Source organism: Episyrphus balteatus, chromosome 2 (genome assembly GCF_945859705.1).
Source record: "Episyrphus balteatus chromosome 2, idEpiBalt1.1, whole genome shotgun sequence".
NCBI lineage: Eukaryota > Metazoa > Arthropoda > Insecta > Diptera > Syrphidae > Episyrphus > Episyrphus balteatus.
Window position 1 is genome coordinate 10,514,404 of NC_079135.1, and position 14,557 is coordinate 10,528,960.

The 14,557-nt window shown below is 28.3% G+C and overlaps 1 protein-coding gene across 9 annotated transcripts in view; it reads right to left on the bottom strand.

Annotated features, from left to right (window-relative positions):
* Positions 1–14,557, bottom strand: part of LOC129911311 (uncharacterized) — a 161,728-nt gene that overhangs the window by 14,783 nt on the left and 132,388 nt on the right. For all 9 annotated transcript variants that reach the window (XM_055989059.1, XM_055989058.1, XM_055989060.1 and 6 more), the window contains 5 exons: positions 8,961–9,097; positions 7,707–7,894; positions 3,509–3,612; positions 2,986–3,189; positions 2,746–2,876 (listed from right to left, as the gene is read on the bottom strand). In XM_055989059.1, the coding sequence (XP_055845034.1) occupies positions 2,746–2,876; positions 2,986–3,189; positions 3,509–3,612; positions 7,707–7,894; positions 8,961–9,097 (764 nt within the window). The remainder of the gene's footprint in view (positions 1–2,745; positions 2,877–2,985; positions 3,190–3,508; positions 3,613–7,706; positions 7,895–8,960; positions 9,098–14,557) is intronic.

The following is a 14,557-nucleotide window of genomic DNA, read 5'->3' on the forward strand; positions in this document are numbered from 1 at the left end:
ATTAGTTTGGTACAATAGGTTTCCTTTTTCCGGTTTGCATTATTGTTTCTGTGTATGTGTGTGTGAATAGATTTTTATTTTTATTTCTCTAAAATAAAAAAAAAAGTCTCTGTTTCTCTTTTAAGATCCATTCATTTGTTTTGTGTTAGTTTTTATCCTTTGTACTTTATTTTAACTGGAAGCAAACTCACAGAGAGAGTCCTTATTTTTGTTGATGATGAAAAATGAATGGACCAATAAACTTAATGACCAGTACTTCTCTTATTTGGTTTAGGTTTATATATAGTAGAAATAGAATTCTAAGACTGTGAGGTATATTAATGAAGTGAATTAAATATCTAAACAAAAACAGACAGAAAATCTGGAAATATTGGGTACTTTTTTGGGAAGTTAAAGTGATTCTATAAATGATGATGGGGACTGTCATTTGGATTTTAATTTTAGGGAAATAAAATAAGTGAGGAAAAGTTGAATTAATTTAAGTACTTTTAATGTCCTTAGAATTTAAATGAAAGATAAAATTATTTTTGTAAAAAGTTTTTAAGGAATCAAATTAATAACTCTTTAATTGCGTATTGAGTATTTTGAATTTGATTTTAAGTTTTAACTCATTCACAAACGAAATAATTAAAGCACAGTTTTCTCAAATAAAACATAAATATACTAACGTATTTTTGAACAATCATAAAATGTACATAATTTCTTTCATATACATAATGTACATATGCGGTCATGAAGTCATTTGTAAAAACCAACCTTTTTGAAGAGAATTTTGTGTTTTAAGAAACGACTTTAAAAATTACAATAATATTTTTGGAAAAGAAAAAATTAAAACATAATATTGTTTCATGAAAAATAAAATTGTTATAAAATGATAGAATTTTGACCTCCAATTTTATAAAACCATTTTTTTTTCAAACACTGTGGATGGTCACAAAAATCTATTCACCTTCAAAACTAATCATTTGAATGGTCATCATTTTGGAATATATAGACAAATTTGACACTTTTTGGGGCCAAGCTTGTGAAAATGAAATCTGTTTACAGTCTTTTGATATTTATATTTGCTTAAAACAAAATGAATGCCAGTTAATGGATTGAACATTTTTATGTAAATAATCATAAAATGTTAATGATACAGAAAAATTGTTTTCGAAAAATAATTCTGCATTGGCGTTTTTAAATCCCAAAAATAAAGTAAAAATATGCACTGTATATGGAATTTGCAGTTTCATCGAAACAAAGACAAAATTGCTTGAATTGTGGAAATCTTTTCAAAAAAAAAAAATAAAAACTTTAACACACAGTTCAACAGCAGAAAAACGAGTTTTTTGTACCTTCATTAGTATAGTAATGAAAAGTTTTCTTTTTGTTTGTTACATTTTTTTTTCATTTGTTATCCTTTTTCAAAAACTTTGCTACACTTCCAAAAACGCTTGCTGCAACACTGGTTCATTGTTGCTTATTTAAAATAGAGCAATATTTCCAAAAAGAGTGTCGATACATTTTTGATTATATTCTAAAATAATCAATCGTAGGGTTTGTTTTTCTGAATTTGTAAGGGTGCAACATTTGGGCTCATAAGTTTCAACATTTTAGTTGATGTTAAGGTCATAAGATAAATTTTTAAATTGAACTTTCATAAAGAAAAACTTTTCACAACCTATTTATTTAAAATTTGATCATAATTTAAGACCCAGATCCACAAGTATTCATTTAAAGTTTCATTTTTTTTTTCGAAACACAATAATATGAAATAATCACAAGAAATTTTAAAATAAGACAACTTGATTCCTTAAATGAGATATAATACGTACAATAATTCAAAGAACTTACACTTAAACAAATTTTAAGGACAAGGGTATGAACAATAACTAAAAACCAAAAAACCTCAAATGTTTGCGGATTAAAGAATATCTATCTAACTTGTGTTTGCTCAAGTTGAATTTCAAAAATAAATAAAAAAAAAAAAAACAAAATAAAAACTACCAGACATACCATGAAGCAATTTAGATATAAATTCTTTGGTTTCACAAAATAAGCTAATTTTCCGCTAGTCCTTTTCATAATCCTTAATTTGTTTGAGAGAGTTTTTAGGGAAAACTTTTCTCTCCATTCAACAGTTTTGGTTGGTTTATTTTCCTTCCTCTTCATTTTCATTTCCTATTTGTTCCCTCTCTTTTACTCTCTTGCTGTACTATCATACACAAATGACAGACTTTAACAATGAAAATCATTAAAGTTGTCAACGAAAATTTTCATTTGAACTTACCAAAAATAAAATTAACAAAAAAAAGAAACAAAACCAGAAAACAAAATGAAAATTGTTCTTCTCTTCCGTTTATAGAAATATACATACACTCGTACACATACACCAGAGAAACTTAAATGGTTGGAAGATAACTTTGTGACAAACAAAAGTTATGATCCTTTGCAGATTTCCCCAACAAAGTTGTTTTAAAACAAAAATATTTTCATTTTGTTTGTCTCTCTCTCAAAAAAAAAAAAAAAATAAAATAAAACTTAAAAAAAAAAACGAACAACTTGAAAGTAATAAAATAATTGATAGAAAAATAAAACACACAGAAACCCTAAACTTTTACAACACACCCAGAAATTGCAATTGTCTCCGTAATTACGAAAGTTTTGTGTGGCGAAAAGTTTTTACCCTACACATCACACACATATGGACCCAAAATTGGAAGGATACACACATCCTACCAACGATTAAATTACAAAGCTCACCTGTCGCACCGCATAGTAGCAAGTTAAATTTCTGGGATAAATTCCTGGATAGTTTGGTGATTGAAGACGGCAAACTTTTTTATCACAGTCGCTGAAAATCCTTGAACAATAGGTCCCTGGGATTAGATCTCCTATAAAAAGAGAATCAACAAGAAGAAAAAAAAAGGAAATAAACAAATTATATTGCCATTTTTGAAATCCTTTTCATTAAAAGTTAGAAGATTTTTTTTGGGTATTTACCCAAATAATATTTCGGTTCGGTGTAATTTTGGTCGTCCTTCATCACAGGCCTATCCAAGATGCTCGTAAAGGACTTATCGTTAACATACGAACTAAACAAACTAAAATCCTGTCCATAGCGATCCGAACGTGCACTGGAATTCGTAAAATCCTCGATGGCATTTTGATGTAAAAAATTGCTGACATTATACCAAGGAGTAAAGTCTGAAAGGATCACAAAAAAACAAAAAAAACCAAACAAAGAAAAATTAAATATTGAAACTGACTTTCTTGTAGTGCAGACCAAACAAATGGAATTGACCAAAGCACTCGTGTAAATATGTGTTTTGGGGTATCTTTGTATATGGTTGAGGGTTTGAAGAACTCTTTTTTGGAAAACAAATCCTTAAAAAGGGACTTTAGTATGAAAATCCTTTGGTTCCTTTTTTATTTTTTTGGGGATCAAATACCATTGTTTGTGAGTGTACTTAACCGTATCCATGGTTCGGAGACGCAAAATAAACAAGTCATAGCAACAACTTACCTTCTAGTTTAATCCCACCGTAACGTGTGACTGCACTATCTCGAGATAGGACCTTGTAACGTATACGAAAGTCGAAATTGTATCCACTTTGATCTCGAGCAAGTCTATGTTGTGTTAACCGGAAAAGAGAAGAAAAGAAACAAAATTGAAATAAAACAAAAGAATAGGTATATTGTGTTCGAAGAATATACACATACACATACACATAGTAAGGTAATAGAAGCTTTGTTATCGGATTTGAATCAGAAAAAGGTTCTATTTTTCTGTAACAGTACTTATTAGGTAGATAAGTTATTTGACTTCTTCTTAACAAGAGTCTTGAATTAATTTTGGCATAAAATAAGCTTTGGTTCTTTTCATTTTTCTAAGAAAAGCAATTTTTAAATATTAATTTGGAGGCATGATCTCAATTTGGCAATAATTGATAATTTTTCTTGTTTCTGCAACACAAATTTGAGTGAATAATATAACCGGAACCAACTTAAAACTTTTTGCAAGGGCTAAATTAAAACAAGGGGAAAGTGAGGCTGGAAAAAACTGATTAAGCCAAAGTATCAACAAGTGAAGTTTAAAATAAAGACAATGTGAACCAATTATATGTTTCTTAAAACTATGTTAGAAAAGTTGATTCGGCAAAAAAAATATGGTATGTTTTTAGCTGTCAAACGTTATTTCTAAACTTTTTGGTTTTTCAATATAATTAATCTTTGAACCTTTTAAATTAATGTTAGGAAAGTAACAAATCAATTAATAAATAAAATAATGTGATAGAAGATAACACTTCAGAGGAAAATTCATGCACATTCATATGTACATTAGGGCTTTCGTTATTTAGGTTTTTTTTTTTCGTGAATCAAGTTCGGAAGTGAAAAATCTGTTTCTAAATAATAAAAAAAATTTATTTTGACACTAGATGGCGCCCCAAGAGGGTTAAAGATTTTTCTCATTTGAAAAAAAAAAAAAAAAAATCAATGAAATAATTGTATGTTCTGGTTTTTAAGGTGAAATGAAACAAATCAACTTAACGAATGTTATATCTACTACATTCAACCAAGTAAAAATTCTAAGTCAAATAAATAAATAACATTTGAGGCGGAATGCAAACACCAGTGGATTTAATTTTTCTAAATTATAAATTAGAGGAGGTCACTGTGGTGTATACGTACTTTTTTTTGTGGTGAATAAAAACCAATAATTCCATAATTTTTAAAATAAGCGTGGGATCGCGAAAATAAAAGTTGGGCTTTCCTGGGATAACCTACAATTTTTTCACAGCAATTTTTTTTCGGTTTCTGTTATCAAAAAAAGTTTTTTTTTTATCTTTTAAAAAAATAGTGGAATAAAGAAAAAAAAGTTGGGCCATCCTGGGCTAATTTTGGGCAAAAGAACCACAGTGCAAAACCAACAATTTTTACACTGAATAAAAAAAATTATTTTTTGTGATTTTTCAGTTGAAAAAAAAAAAAAAATCTTGGACTCTCCTGGGCTAACCTTGGGCATTTGAACCAGGGAGGTTTGAAAAAAGAATTAGCATAAGGAGGTGCCAACTTCACATAGCCGCTAGACCTGGGCCCTATTTCACCAACTACAAGTTACAAGCACAAATTTGTAACTTGTAGATCACAAGTACAAATTTGTACAATGGAATTCTGTTTCACAAAGTACAAATAAGTAATTCACAAATTTGTGATTATCGAAAAAAAAAATTACAACTAACTTTAGAAAACCACAAGTTTGTAGAATTACCGTTTCACCATATATATTTTTTTCTTGTAAACAACAAGTTTATCTCACAAACTTGTAAAGCTCTTTGTAGTCTTAGCGGTGACCGTTGAGTTACTTAACTCATAACGACAGAGGTTAAAATTGGTTTCAAATGAAAATTAAGTTGATAACGAATATGAAAAAATAGGATTGCCATTTTTAAAACTTGAGCTCTTATTTGACAACCCTATTTTAAACGGAAAATTGTCAAATAACTAATACTGTCATATCTTAATAGTTTAATCAAATCAGAAAATTTTTTTGACATGACAAACAAAATTGTAAATATATATTAAGATTTTTGTATTGCTGGATTATTTTTAGGTATATTTCTATATATCCATGGATTTATAGAAGTAAAATAAAAGGTAAAATAAAAATATTGTAAATATGTAGTGAGGAAAATTAATAAAATAATTTAAATAATGAAGAACTACAAATATGAGAAATAAAAACAAGCCTCTTTGATCAAAAGAGAATGAATTTTTTCATACTTAAGAGGTAGGTTATAGCAATCAGGAAAATTTTTTCAACAGATATTTTGTGATGTTTTCATTCGATTTGAAACACAAATGCTATACCAATTTTTAAAGCATTTGTTTTAGATTACAAATTTAAAAAAAAACAAATATTTATTACAAATAAAAAAAAAATGCATTAAAAAAATATTGATTGCAACTGAAATAAATTGCATTTAAAAAAAATATTGCAACTTAAAAATACTTGCCTTAAAAAAAAATATTTGTTGCTTTATTGCAAAAAAAAATTTAGCATTAAAAAAAATTGCAGCTGAAAAATATTTGGATTGAAAAAAAAAAATTTTATTGCAAATTAAAATATGTATACTAAAAACAAATTGTATCGCAAATAAAAAATGTTCTTAATAGAAAAAAATCAAGGCAAAATGTGTGTGCATTAAATACATTTTCTTAATATTCGGTGAATTTCTTACAATTTTAAGTATCTGACCATACCTACATTAGTTATTTCAACTACCTATACTATTGAACCTTATCTAAGGCCAAAAAGTCAAAACTGTAAGGGATTCGACGAATATTAAAAAAAATATTTAGTACATACATTTTGCATCTATTTTTTTTAATACAGAAAATGTTTTAGGTATTTGTAATATAATTTTTTTGTAATGCAAAATATATTTATTTGCAATAAAAATATTATTTTCAATAAAAATATAATATTCAATGCAAATATTTTTCAGTTGCAATAATATTTTTTTTAAAGCAAATTTTTTTATTTGCAATAAATATTTTTTTTTAATGCAAATATAATATAAAAAAATTTTTTTAATGCAATTTTTTTTTCATTATGAAATTTTTTTACTTGCAATAAATGATTTTTTTTTTTTTTAATTCAAATGCATTTTTACAACCCTGAATAATAATAACATAGCTTTTCTAAAAATAATAATAATGGCCTTCGGCGTAAGGCCATTTTAAACACTTTAATCACTCTAAATATGGTTTTTACAAACTTGTAACAAAAATGACATACGTCTTGACTCTTGTAAAAATTTTTCACAAATAAATAGAAACTTGTAACTTTTTTTTTTGGTGAAACAGAAATCCACAAGAAACTTGAAAGCTCACAAATTTGTTACTTGTAAAATACAAGTTTTGGTGAAACAGGAAATGGATTTTTTCACAAATTTAAAATTGTAGATTACAAGTACAATTTTGTGATCACAAGAAACTGGTGAAACAAAATTAATCGATTTTTTCACAAATATTGTGAAAATTACTTGTAATTACAAATTTGTAAGTTGGTGAAATAGGGCCCTGAGGTCTATTAAACATTTTGCACAAAATCGTTTGGGCTAAATTTTCGGTCTTAAATTCATCAGCTTCTAATTGCTATAAAAATTGCTAAATAAACAAATACTAGGTTTTTGAAGTAACACATTAAACTTTTTCTTCAAATAACAGGTTGCAATGTCTATTCATGGGGGATAAGTAATAAGCTAAACCGGCAATTCTTATTATGCAAACTGTATACCTTTTAACATAAAAAACTAGTTGACAAATATATAACGCCAAAATAATCAACTTTATGTGAAAATAAATATGAAAGATGTAAAAAATGTGCTAATTTAATCAAAAAATCCAAGAAATAGCATAAAAAGGGTATAAAAGTGTTTTTTACTACTTTGGTACGTTATGGTCTTTTTTTTAAATTTTTTTAATTTTGTTTTTCATTGAATATGAACAGTTCGAAACAAATCCAAGAGCGAACATCTTTTTGACATCAATTTAGCTTAATTTCTAGCTTATATTCAGTTTTGTAAAAGAAAATTCTATAAACGCTTATTTTGTCCGCCATTTTGGAACCACCATTTTGAAAAAATAAAAGTTGAAAGATTTTTCGTATTTCTCATACTAATATGCTTTTTTTACATATGCGAAAGAAAAGGACTTACCTGTTGAGTTTAACAGTAAATACTAGCGATCTGGTCTCACTATAAAACAATACTGGTCCCCATGATGATCCGCACCACATCCCACCAATGGGAGTTCTTGCCGATTCAGAAATTTGCATATATCCATCAGGACACCCATCATGCACGTAAGATGTAAATCGTCCAATTGTAAAACTGTCTAACGTTACCTGAACAAAAAAAAATAAAATACAAAAGAATCAATATCAAACGAAAAGATTGTCAACAGTTGGTTGCAAGAAAAATGAAAATGTAAAAGAACATCCCAAAGCTTCTTTCTTTGAAAAACAATTTTGTGACAGAATGATATAAACCCTATAGCTCTGTTGGTGAAAGGACCAAACTTATATCCGTATATTATACATTGTTTACATGAGGTAGTTTTTTTTTTCTTTTTTGTGTTTTTGTTAAATGTAAGTTATCGCCAGAAATTGTCATTTTTCTTCTTCATCTGGAAAATGTCACACAAAGTAATACTTGCAGAATAGACTTCCTGTTGAGGTGGCAGGATAATAAAATGACTTTAATATCCGTTTCCTTCCCAGAGTAGTCCCTCTATGTGTGTGTCCAAATGTATAAGAATCTAATGTGATGTGATCTGTATAAGTAGGTATATCTGCCTAAAGCGGATTGGAATGTGTGTATGTACGAAAAAAGTACTATATTCACCTGACCTTTTCCATCCAGGACAAATCTTCATGTTGCAAGAATTGAAGAATGAGCTTTGATGTGTGGCATCTCATATCCCCTAGTCGGTGATATATTGTGTTTCCATTCAACACACACACACACAAACAAACAAAAGATCAGAGTCGAGAAAAATACGAGCATAATAAGTTTTGAAGAAAAACAAACAATATAAACTTGTGGTATAGCTAGTTGACAGTGTAAATAATTTTTCCTAAGGATATTTGCTTTTATAGCCAACATCGCCCCAAGGATGCAAGGATCAAAAACACTGAGGATAATATTAATGGCAAAATGTTATCTCTGTGTCGGAAAATAAGTAATGTGCGCTACGAAAATTAAGTGGTTCAGAAAGGAGACGGAGAGGTTTTAAGAATTCAATCACCACCGTCGAGGGTATAAAACCACATCAAGGAGATAGTCCTTTAGGGATTTTTTTTATTTCGCTTTAGTTCTTTTTTTAGATGTTTTGCAAGAAGAATACAAAAGAAGAAAAATAACAAAAAATAAAAATAAAAACTTTCAATTTTTCAGCTTAAAACAACACACCTGCACAACGTCGCCATGAATCCCGCCAGCGGCAGTGAATGTCAGGATACACACGTACGGAATCTTATCCTGTTTTGGTCGATGTAATTCCAGGGAATACGTTAGTCCGATGTCGCCATAGTAAGTCTTGTTACATCCTGCAAAAAAGAGATACAAATTAAATTTTATTATTCTTGATATCCATTCGAGTTTATAAGGATACAAGCAAGTTGGTGGTCTTGCGAATTGTACAAGACCAAAAAACTAGCAAAAAAAAAAAATTAAATGCTTGTGCAAGGATATATATTGTAAATCCTGGCTGATGTGAACACAATCTAGCAAAAAGGATGTTTTCAGCTGAATTCTGTGTGGTACGTGATGCAAACAAAATGGAGTCATGATATTGCGCTGATTCGTGCAAAAGCGCTTTAGCTGGAGCGTTAATTGAAAATTGCAGCCAAGTTTTCAAGACTGACACGACGACGACATGACATGACCGACCACCACGATACAGACCATATAAATAGTTGTACTTGTACTTTGTGTGTACGCTTTTATTTCTGAGAATATTATTCTGGAAATTCTTTTAGTTATTTTTCTTTTATAACTTTTTAAATGAAGCTCACTTATGATGTGGTAGAGAGTGATGTTGGACTTTAATAGTGCCGGGTGCTCCGGTTGTTGAGGTTGTAATTAAGAAAGCTTTGTCTATTTTTGATGGATGAATGATTTACAAGCACACAAGAAGGGTTGAAAAACTGTTTATGAAATTTAATATCAGAGAAGAGATAAAATGTTGGGTACGTACGTACGTTATATTAAAAATTTAAACTTTTTTACGAGCAAAGATTGTGTGAGTGAAAAATTAATACTTTGATGTACAGAAAAAGGGTTCATTAGTGCCATTGAAGTTATTTGAGAGAGAACCGAAAGGATGTTAGGTCATATTTTTGAAGCAGAAAAGTAAACGAGTTGTTTATGAATTCAAATGAAATTATTTAGTCCTAAATGATTTTAGGAATTTTCTAATTATTTTTTCTGAGGTTTTTAATTATTATACGTTATTGTGTTAATACATTTTTCCATAGAGTTATTTAAGGAAGTTGACTCCTTTGGTTGCTGATTTGATGATTTCTTCTACATAGTTCATGTCTTTAATATTTAAATAAAATTTACATCTTATGTAATGTAAATTCGACAATATTGAGAGATTAAAGCCTAAGCTTATTTTTTTAATCAATAAACGAAATCGGGAAGCATCCCAAAAATGCACATTTTAGCAAAATTTGAGATTTAAATTTGTTTTCAAAATTCCGCCTGAATAACTTCCTTTTAAAACCCGTTAGTATTTTCTTTCTATATCCGAACCTTAAGGGCTGTGAAGGATCCTAATTTATTTTTTTCCAATGATGGCGTCATTTATATCTAAGGTTTTTAAGAAAACCGACTTCCATGGATCAAAACTGTTTTTTTTTTTTTTTGTTTTTTCTAATTGTTTCTATGGCCAAAACTGAACGATATGGCACCAGATTTCCAACACAAAAACAATCATCAATTAGGTTCACTCAGTCCAAAGTTATGAGGTAACAAACACAAAAAAAAAAAAATAAAAAAAAAAATAGAGACTCCTTTTTGGAGGTCGGTAAAAAGCGTCGAGCGCTTTTTTCAAGCTTTATAAAATTACACGCAACAAAAATGCGCTCTATGCTTTTTGATCTAATCATTTCCAATAGGTCAGTTAAATTATTTTATAGTTTTTAGTGCCTAATAAAAGCGTATTTTTAGTTTTTTAAACTATACATATATTTTATTTTTTACATTTTAGTCTTATCTGAGATAATTTGAAGTAAGCTAAAATTGAGTTGGGGTGTTTCGACCCCCAATGCTCTTCCCCAGGGTCCGGACCACTAAAATATAGTAATGTCATCTGAGCTGCATATATGTACATTGATAAATACACAATTAAAAACTTTGGAATTTTCTAAAATAAAAAATATAAATTATTGACATTTAATAAATTAAAGTTAAATAAAAACATACAGCACAGCATTTTTAATGAAAAACAATTTGAAATATCTATCAATAATTATAATTATTAAATGTAACAAAATAATAATTCATGTAAGTTTAAACAATTTTTTGTAATAGTTTAAAAAGTTTTTAATATCAAATTTAACAGATTTAGGGCCAATTTATTGAGCCTCCATTAAATTTTGAAATTTCTCGTTTTAGTTAAAAGAGTTGTTAAACTATTGACGCCTTTAAGTACACACCATTAAAAATTCATTTAATTCACTCTTCTTTAGTTAAAGTCCTTACTTTTAATGGAAACTTTAAATTTAAAACTCTGTTAAAAATATCCTAGGGAATTTTAATTTTTTGAAAAATAAATCTGTCAAACGCTTCGATTTTGTCAAATCAAAAAATATATTTGTACATATGTACATAGATTTGAAATTAAAGATTTGAATGACGAATAATATGACAAACATAAAAACTGGTGCGTAAGCAAGGGTATCAAAATGCCAGTGTTAACCAAAAACTGAAGGAATTGATATTTTATGAGATGACAATATTATGCAGCATCGCAACCTGGCCGTGTTTCTTTGGAAGTGGAGAAGATGATTTTAGTGCATTGTGCATTTCTGCGTAGTAGATGCATTTTTTTTATTTGTGTAAATATGTATGAATCTCAACCGATTCTTTGCAATCGCCCGCGTGACGATAGGATACACCATCAAAATCTGCAATATAAATCCCAATAGATACAGGTACATTAGGGTGGGTCAAAAAAAATCGAAACTCATTTTTTTGATTTGGTACTCCGAAAAATCGATTGCTAGACACCTCTAGAATATACACACCAAATATGAACTCTTTATATTAATGGGAAGGTCCTCCGCTTCGCAACTTTCCATTTTTACATCAAGCTTCTACTAAAAAAAAATCATTTTTTTATTAATTGACTTTTTAGCAAATTTCTTTGCATATTCTTGTAGGAAATTGAACGCTCTACAAAAAAGGCCTTATACACTTTTTTCGTTTATCTTACCGGTTAATAGATATTTGAGGTCCAAAAATCGAAAAAATCTTTAAAAATTCGTTTTTTGTTCTTAATTTCGTAACAAATTGAAAAATTATAATCATCAAACGCGCAAGAAATATTCTTGTAGGAAATTGATTACTCCACAAAAAAAGTCTTATTCATTTTTTTCATTAATCTTACCATTCTAAAGATATTAGAGGACAAAGTTAAAAAAAATTATAAAAACATTTTTTACTTTTAAAAATTTTCCAGTTCTATCTTCTAAACGGTTAAAGCAATCAATTTGATGTCAAGGAATTATTTGTAGAACGTTTAAGCTCCTACAAGAATATATCTTGCTAATTTGAAAATAATAATTTTTCAGTGAACCGGAAAATTTTTAAAAGTAAAAAATGTTTTTATAATTTTTTTTAAATTTGACCTCGAATATCTTTAGAATGGTAAGATTAATGAAAAAAATTAATAAGACCTTTTTTGTGGAGTAATCAATTTCCTACAAGAATATCTCTTGTGCGTTTGATGATTATAATTTTTCAATTTGTTACGAAATTAAGAACAAAAAACGAATTTTTAAAGATTTTTTCGATTTTTGGACCTCAAATATCTATTAACCGGTAAGATAAACGAAAAAAGTGTATAAGGCCTTTTTTGTAGAGCGTTCAATTTCCTACAAGAATATGCAAAGAAATTTGCTAAAAAGTCAATTAATAAAAAAATGATTTTTTTTTAGTAGAAGCTTGATGTAAAAATGGAAAGTTGCGAAGCGGAGGACCTTCCCATTAATATAAAGAGTTCATATTTGGTGTGTATATTCTAGAGGTGTCTAGCAATCGATTTTTTGGAGTACCAAACCAAAAAAATAAATTTCGATTTTTTTGACCCACCCTAAGGTACATACAAGCGATATTTAATCAGCAGTAGACCGATTCAACAGATATAACTTCATTGAAATCGTATCACAAAATTTGCAGGACTAAAAAGTTATTTCAACCATCCTTTGAAGACATTTCATTATTCTTATTTTACCTTTTTGTTTTGCTTCTTTAATTCCATTAAAAACGCAATTTTTATTTTTATATTATCGATATATTTCGAGGGCCTTTTTGCCTCATCCTCAGGATCTAGTAATAAAAACATGCGTTTAATACTAAAATACATTAATAAATTTACAGTTTTACCTACCAAAAATACTAACAATAAATTAATGATATAATTCGTATCTCTTTCCTTTTAAAAAATTATACAAATTAAATTTTAACAGACATTTGTTTTGAAATAAAAAATTTTAAAAAACATTAAACAAATTTTATAAAAGTATTTAAAGTACAAAAATATCTTAAAAATTTTGAATTTAGCTGTTTCTTAAATTGGCATCGACTATTAAATTGTAATATGTATTTGTGTAATCACGTTTATCAATTTTATAATTACAAGCAATTTGTTCATTTTTTATAATTTGGTTTACCTCATGTATTTGCAACTTAAATTTATTTCTTTCTAACTTTAAAATTTTGCTTCCATCGAAATCAAAAGAATGTCCACTTTCTCTGACATGATCAGCCAAAGCAGCGAAGTTTTTGTTGATTGACCCTTGAATAATTTTTTCACATTCGTTCTTATGTTGGCTCATTCTTGTTCCCATTTTTTGAATTGTTTCACCTATATAAACTTTTTCACAATTATTGCATTTTACCGAGTAAACTAGTCCACTATTTTCTGTTTTATTAATTTTCTGTTTAGTATTTAAGAAAAATTTAGATATTGGTTCTGTTGGTTTCATTGCCGGTTTAACATCTGGTACAAAATATTGGCACACTTTAGCTAGGGACTCACTTAGTTTTGGCACATACGTCATTGTTGAATAAATTTTATTATTACTATCTTTTGTCCGATCATTATTATTAGATAAAAAACTGTAGTTGCTCTGGTCAAATCTTTGTGGTGAAATAATTTTGGCTTGTAAATTTTCATTTTTAACTGCTGAAATAAGTTTTTTTATAATGTTTTCTGGATAGTTGTTTTTTCTCAATATGCTTTGTATCCTTATTATGTTTTGGTTAAAAAAGGTCTTATGGCTAAAAGAAAATACTTTCCGAATGAAGCTTTTCACCATATTGTATTTCATTTGAGTTGGATGGGCCGAATAAAAATTTAACAATCGATTGGATGCAATTGGCTTATGAAACCAATTAGTAATAATATTACCATCATCATTTCTCTTGACTGTGACATCTAGATAATTAATTTCATTGGTAAGTGTATCCTCCAATTCATATGTAAAAGTTATGTTTTTATCAAAAGATTCCAGAGCTGATTTAACTACCTACATCAATTTTGTTTCTTGGAATAGCTGTTAAATGATCATCTACGTATGCTATCCAAAATTGTGGCGTAAAATCAATTTTGTTAAAAGCATTTAATATCACTTCATCCAAAACCCATTCCACAAGAATTGGAGCTAAAGATGATCCCATGAAAAGTCCAGTTTTCATTCTTATGTACTGATTTTTGAAACAAAAATAGTTGCAGTCCGAAAGGCAAAATTTTAACATGATCATAAATGTTTGTTTTG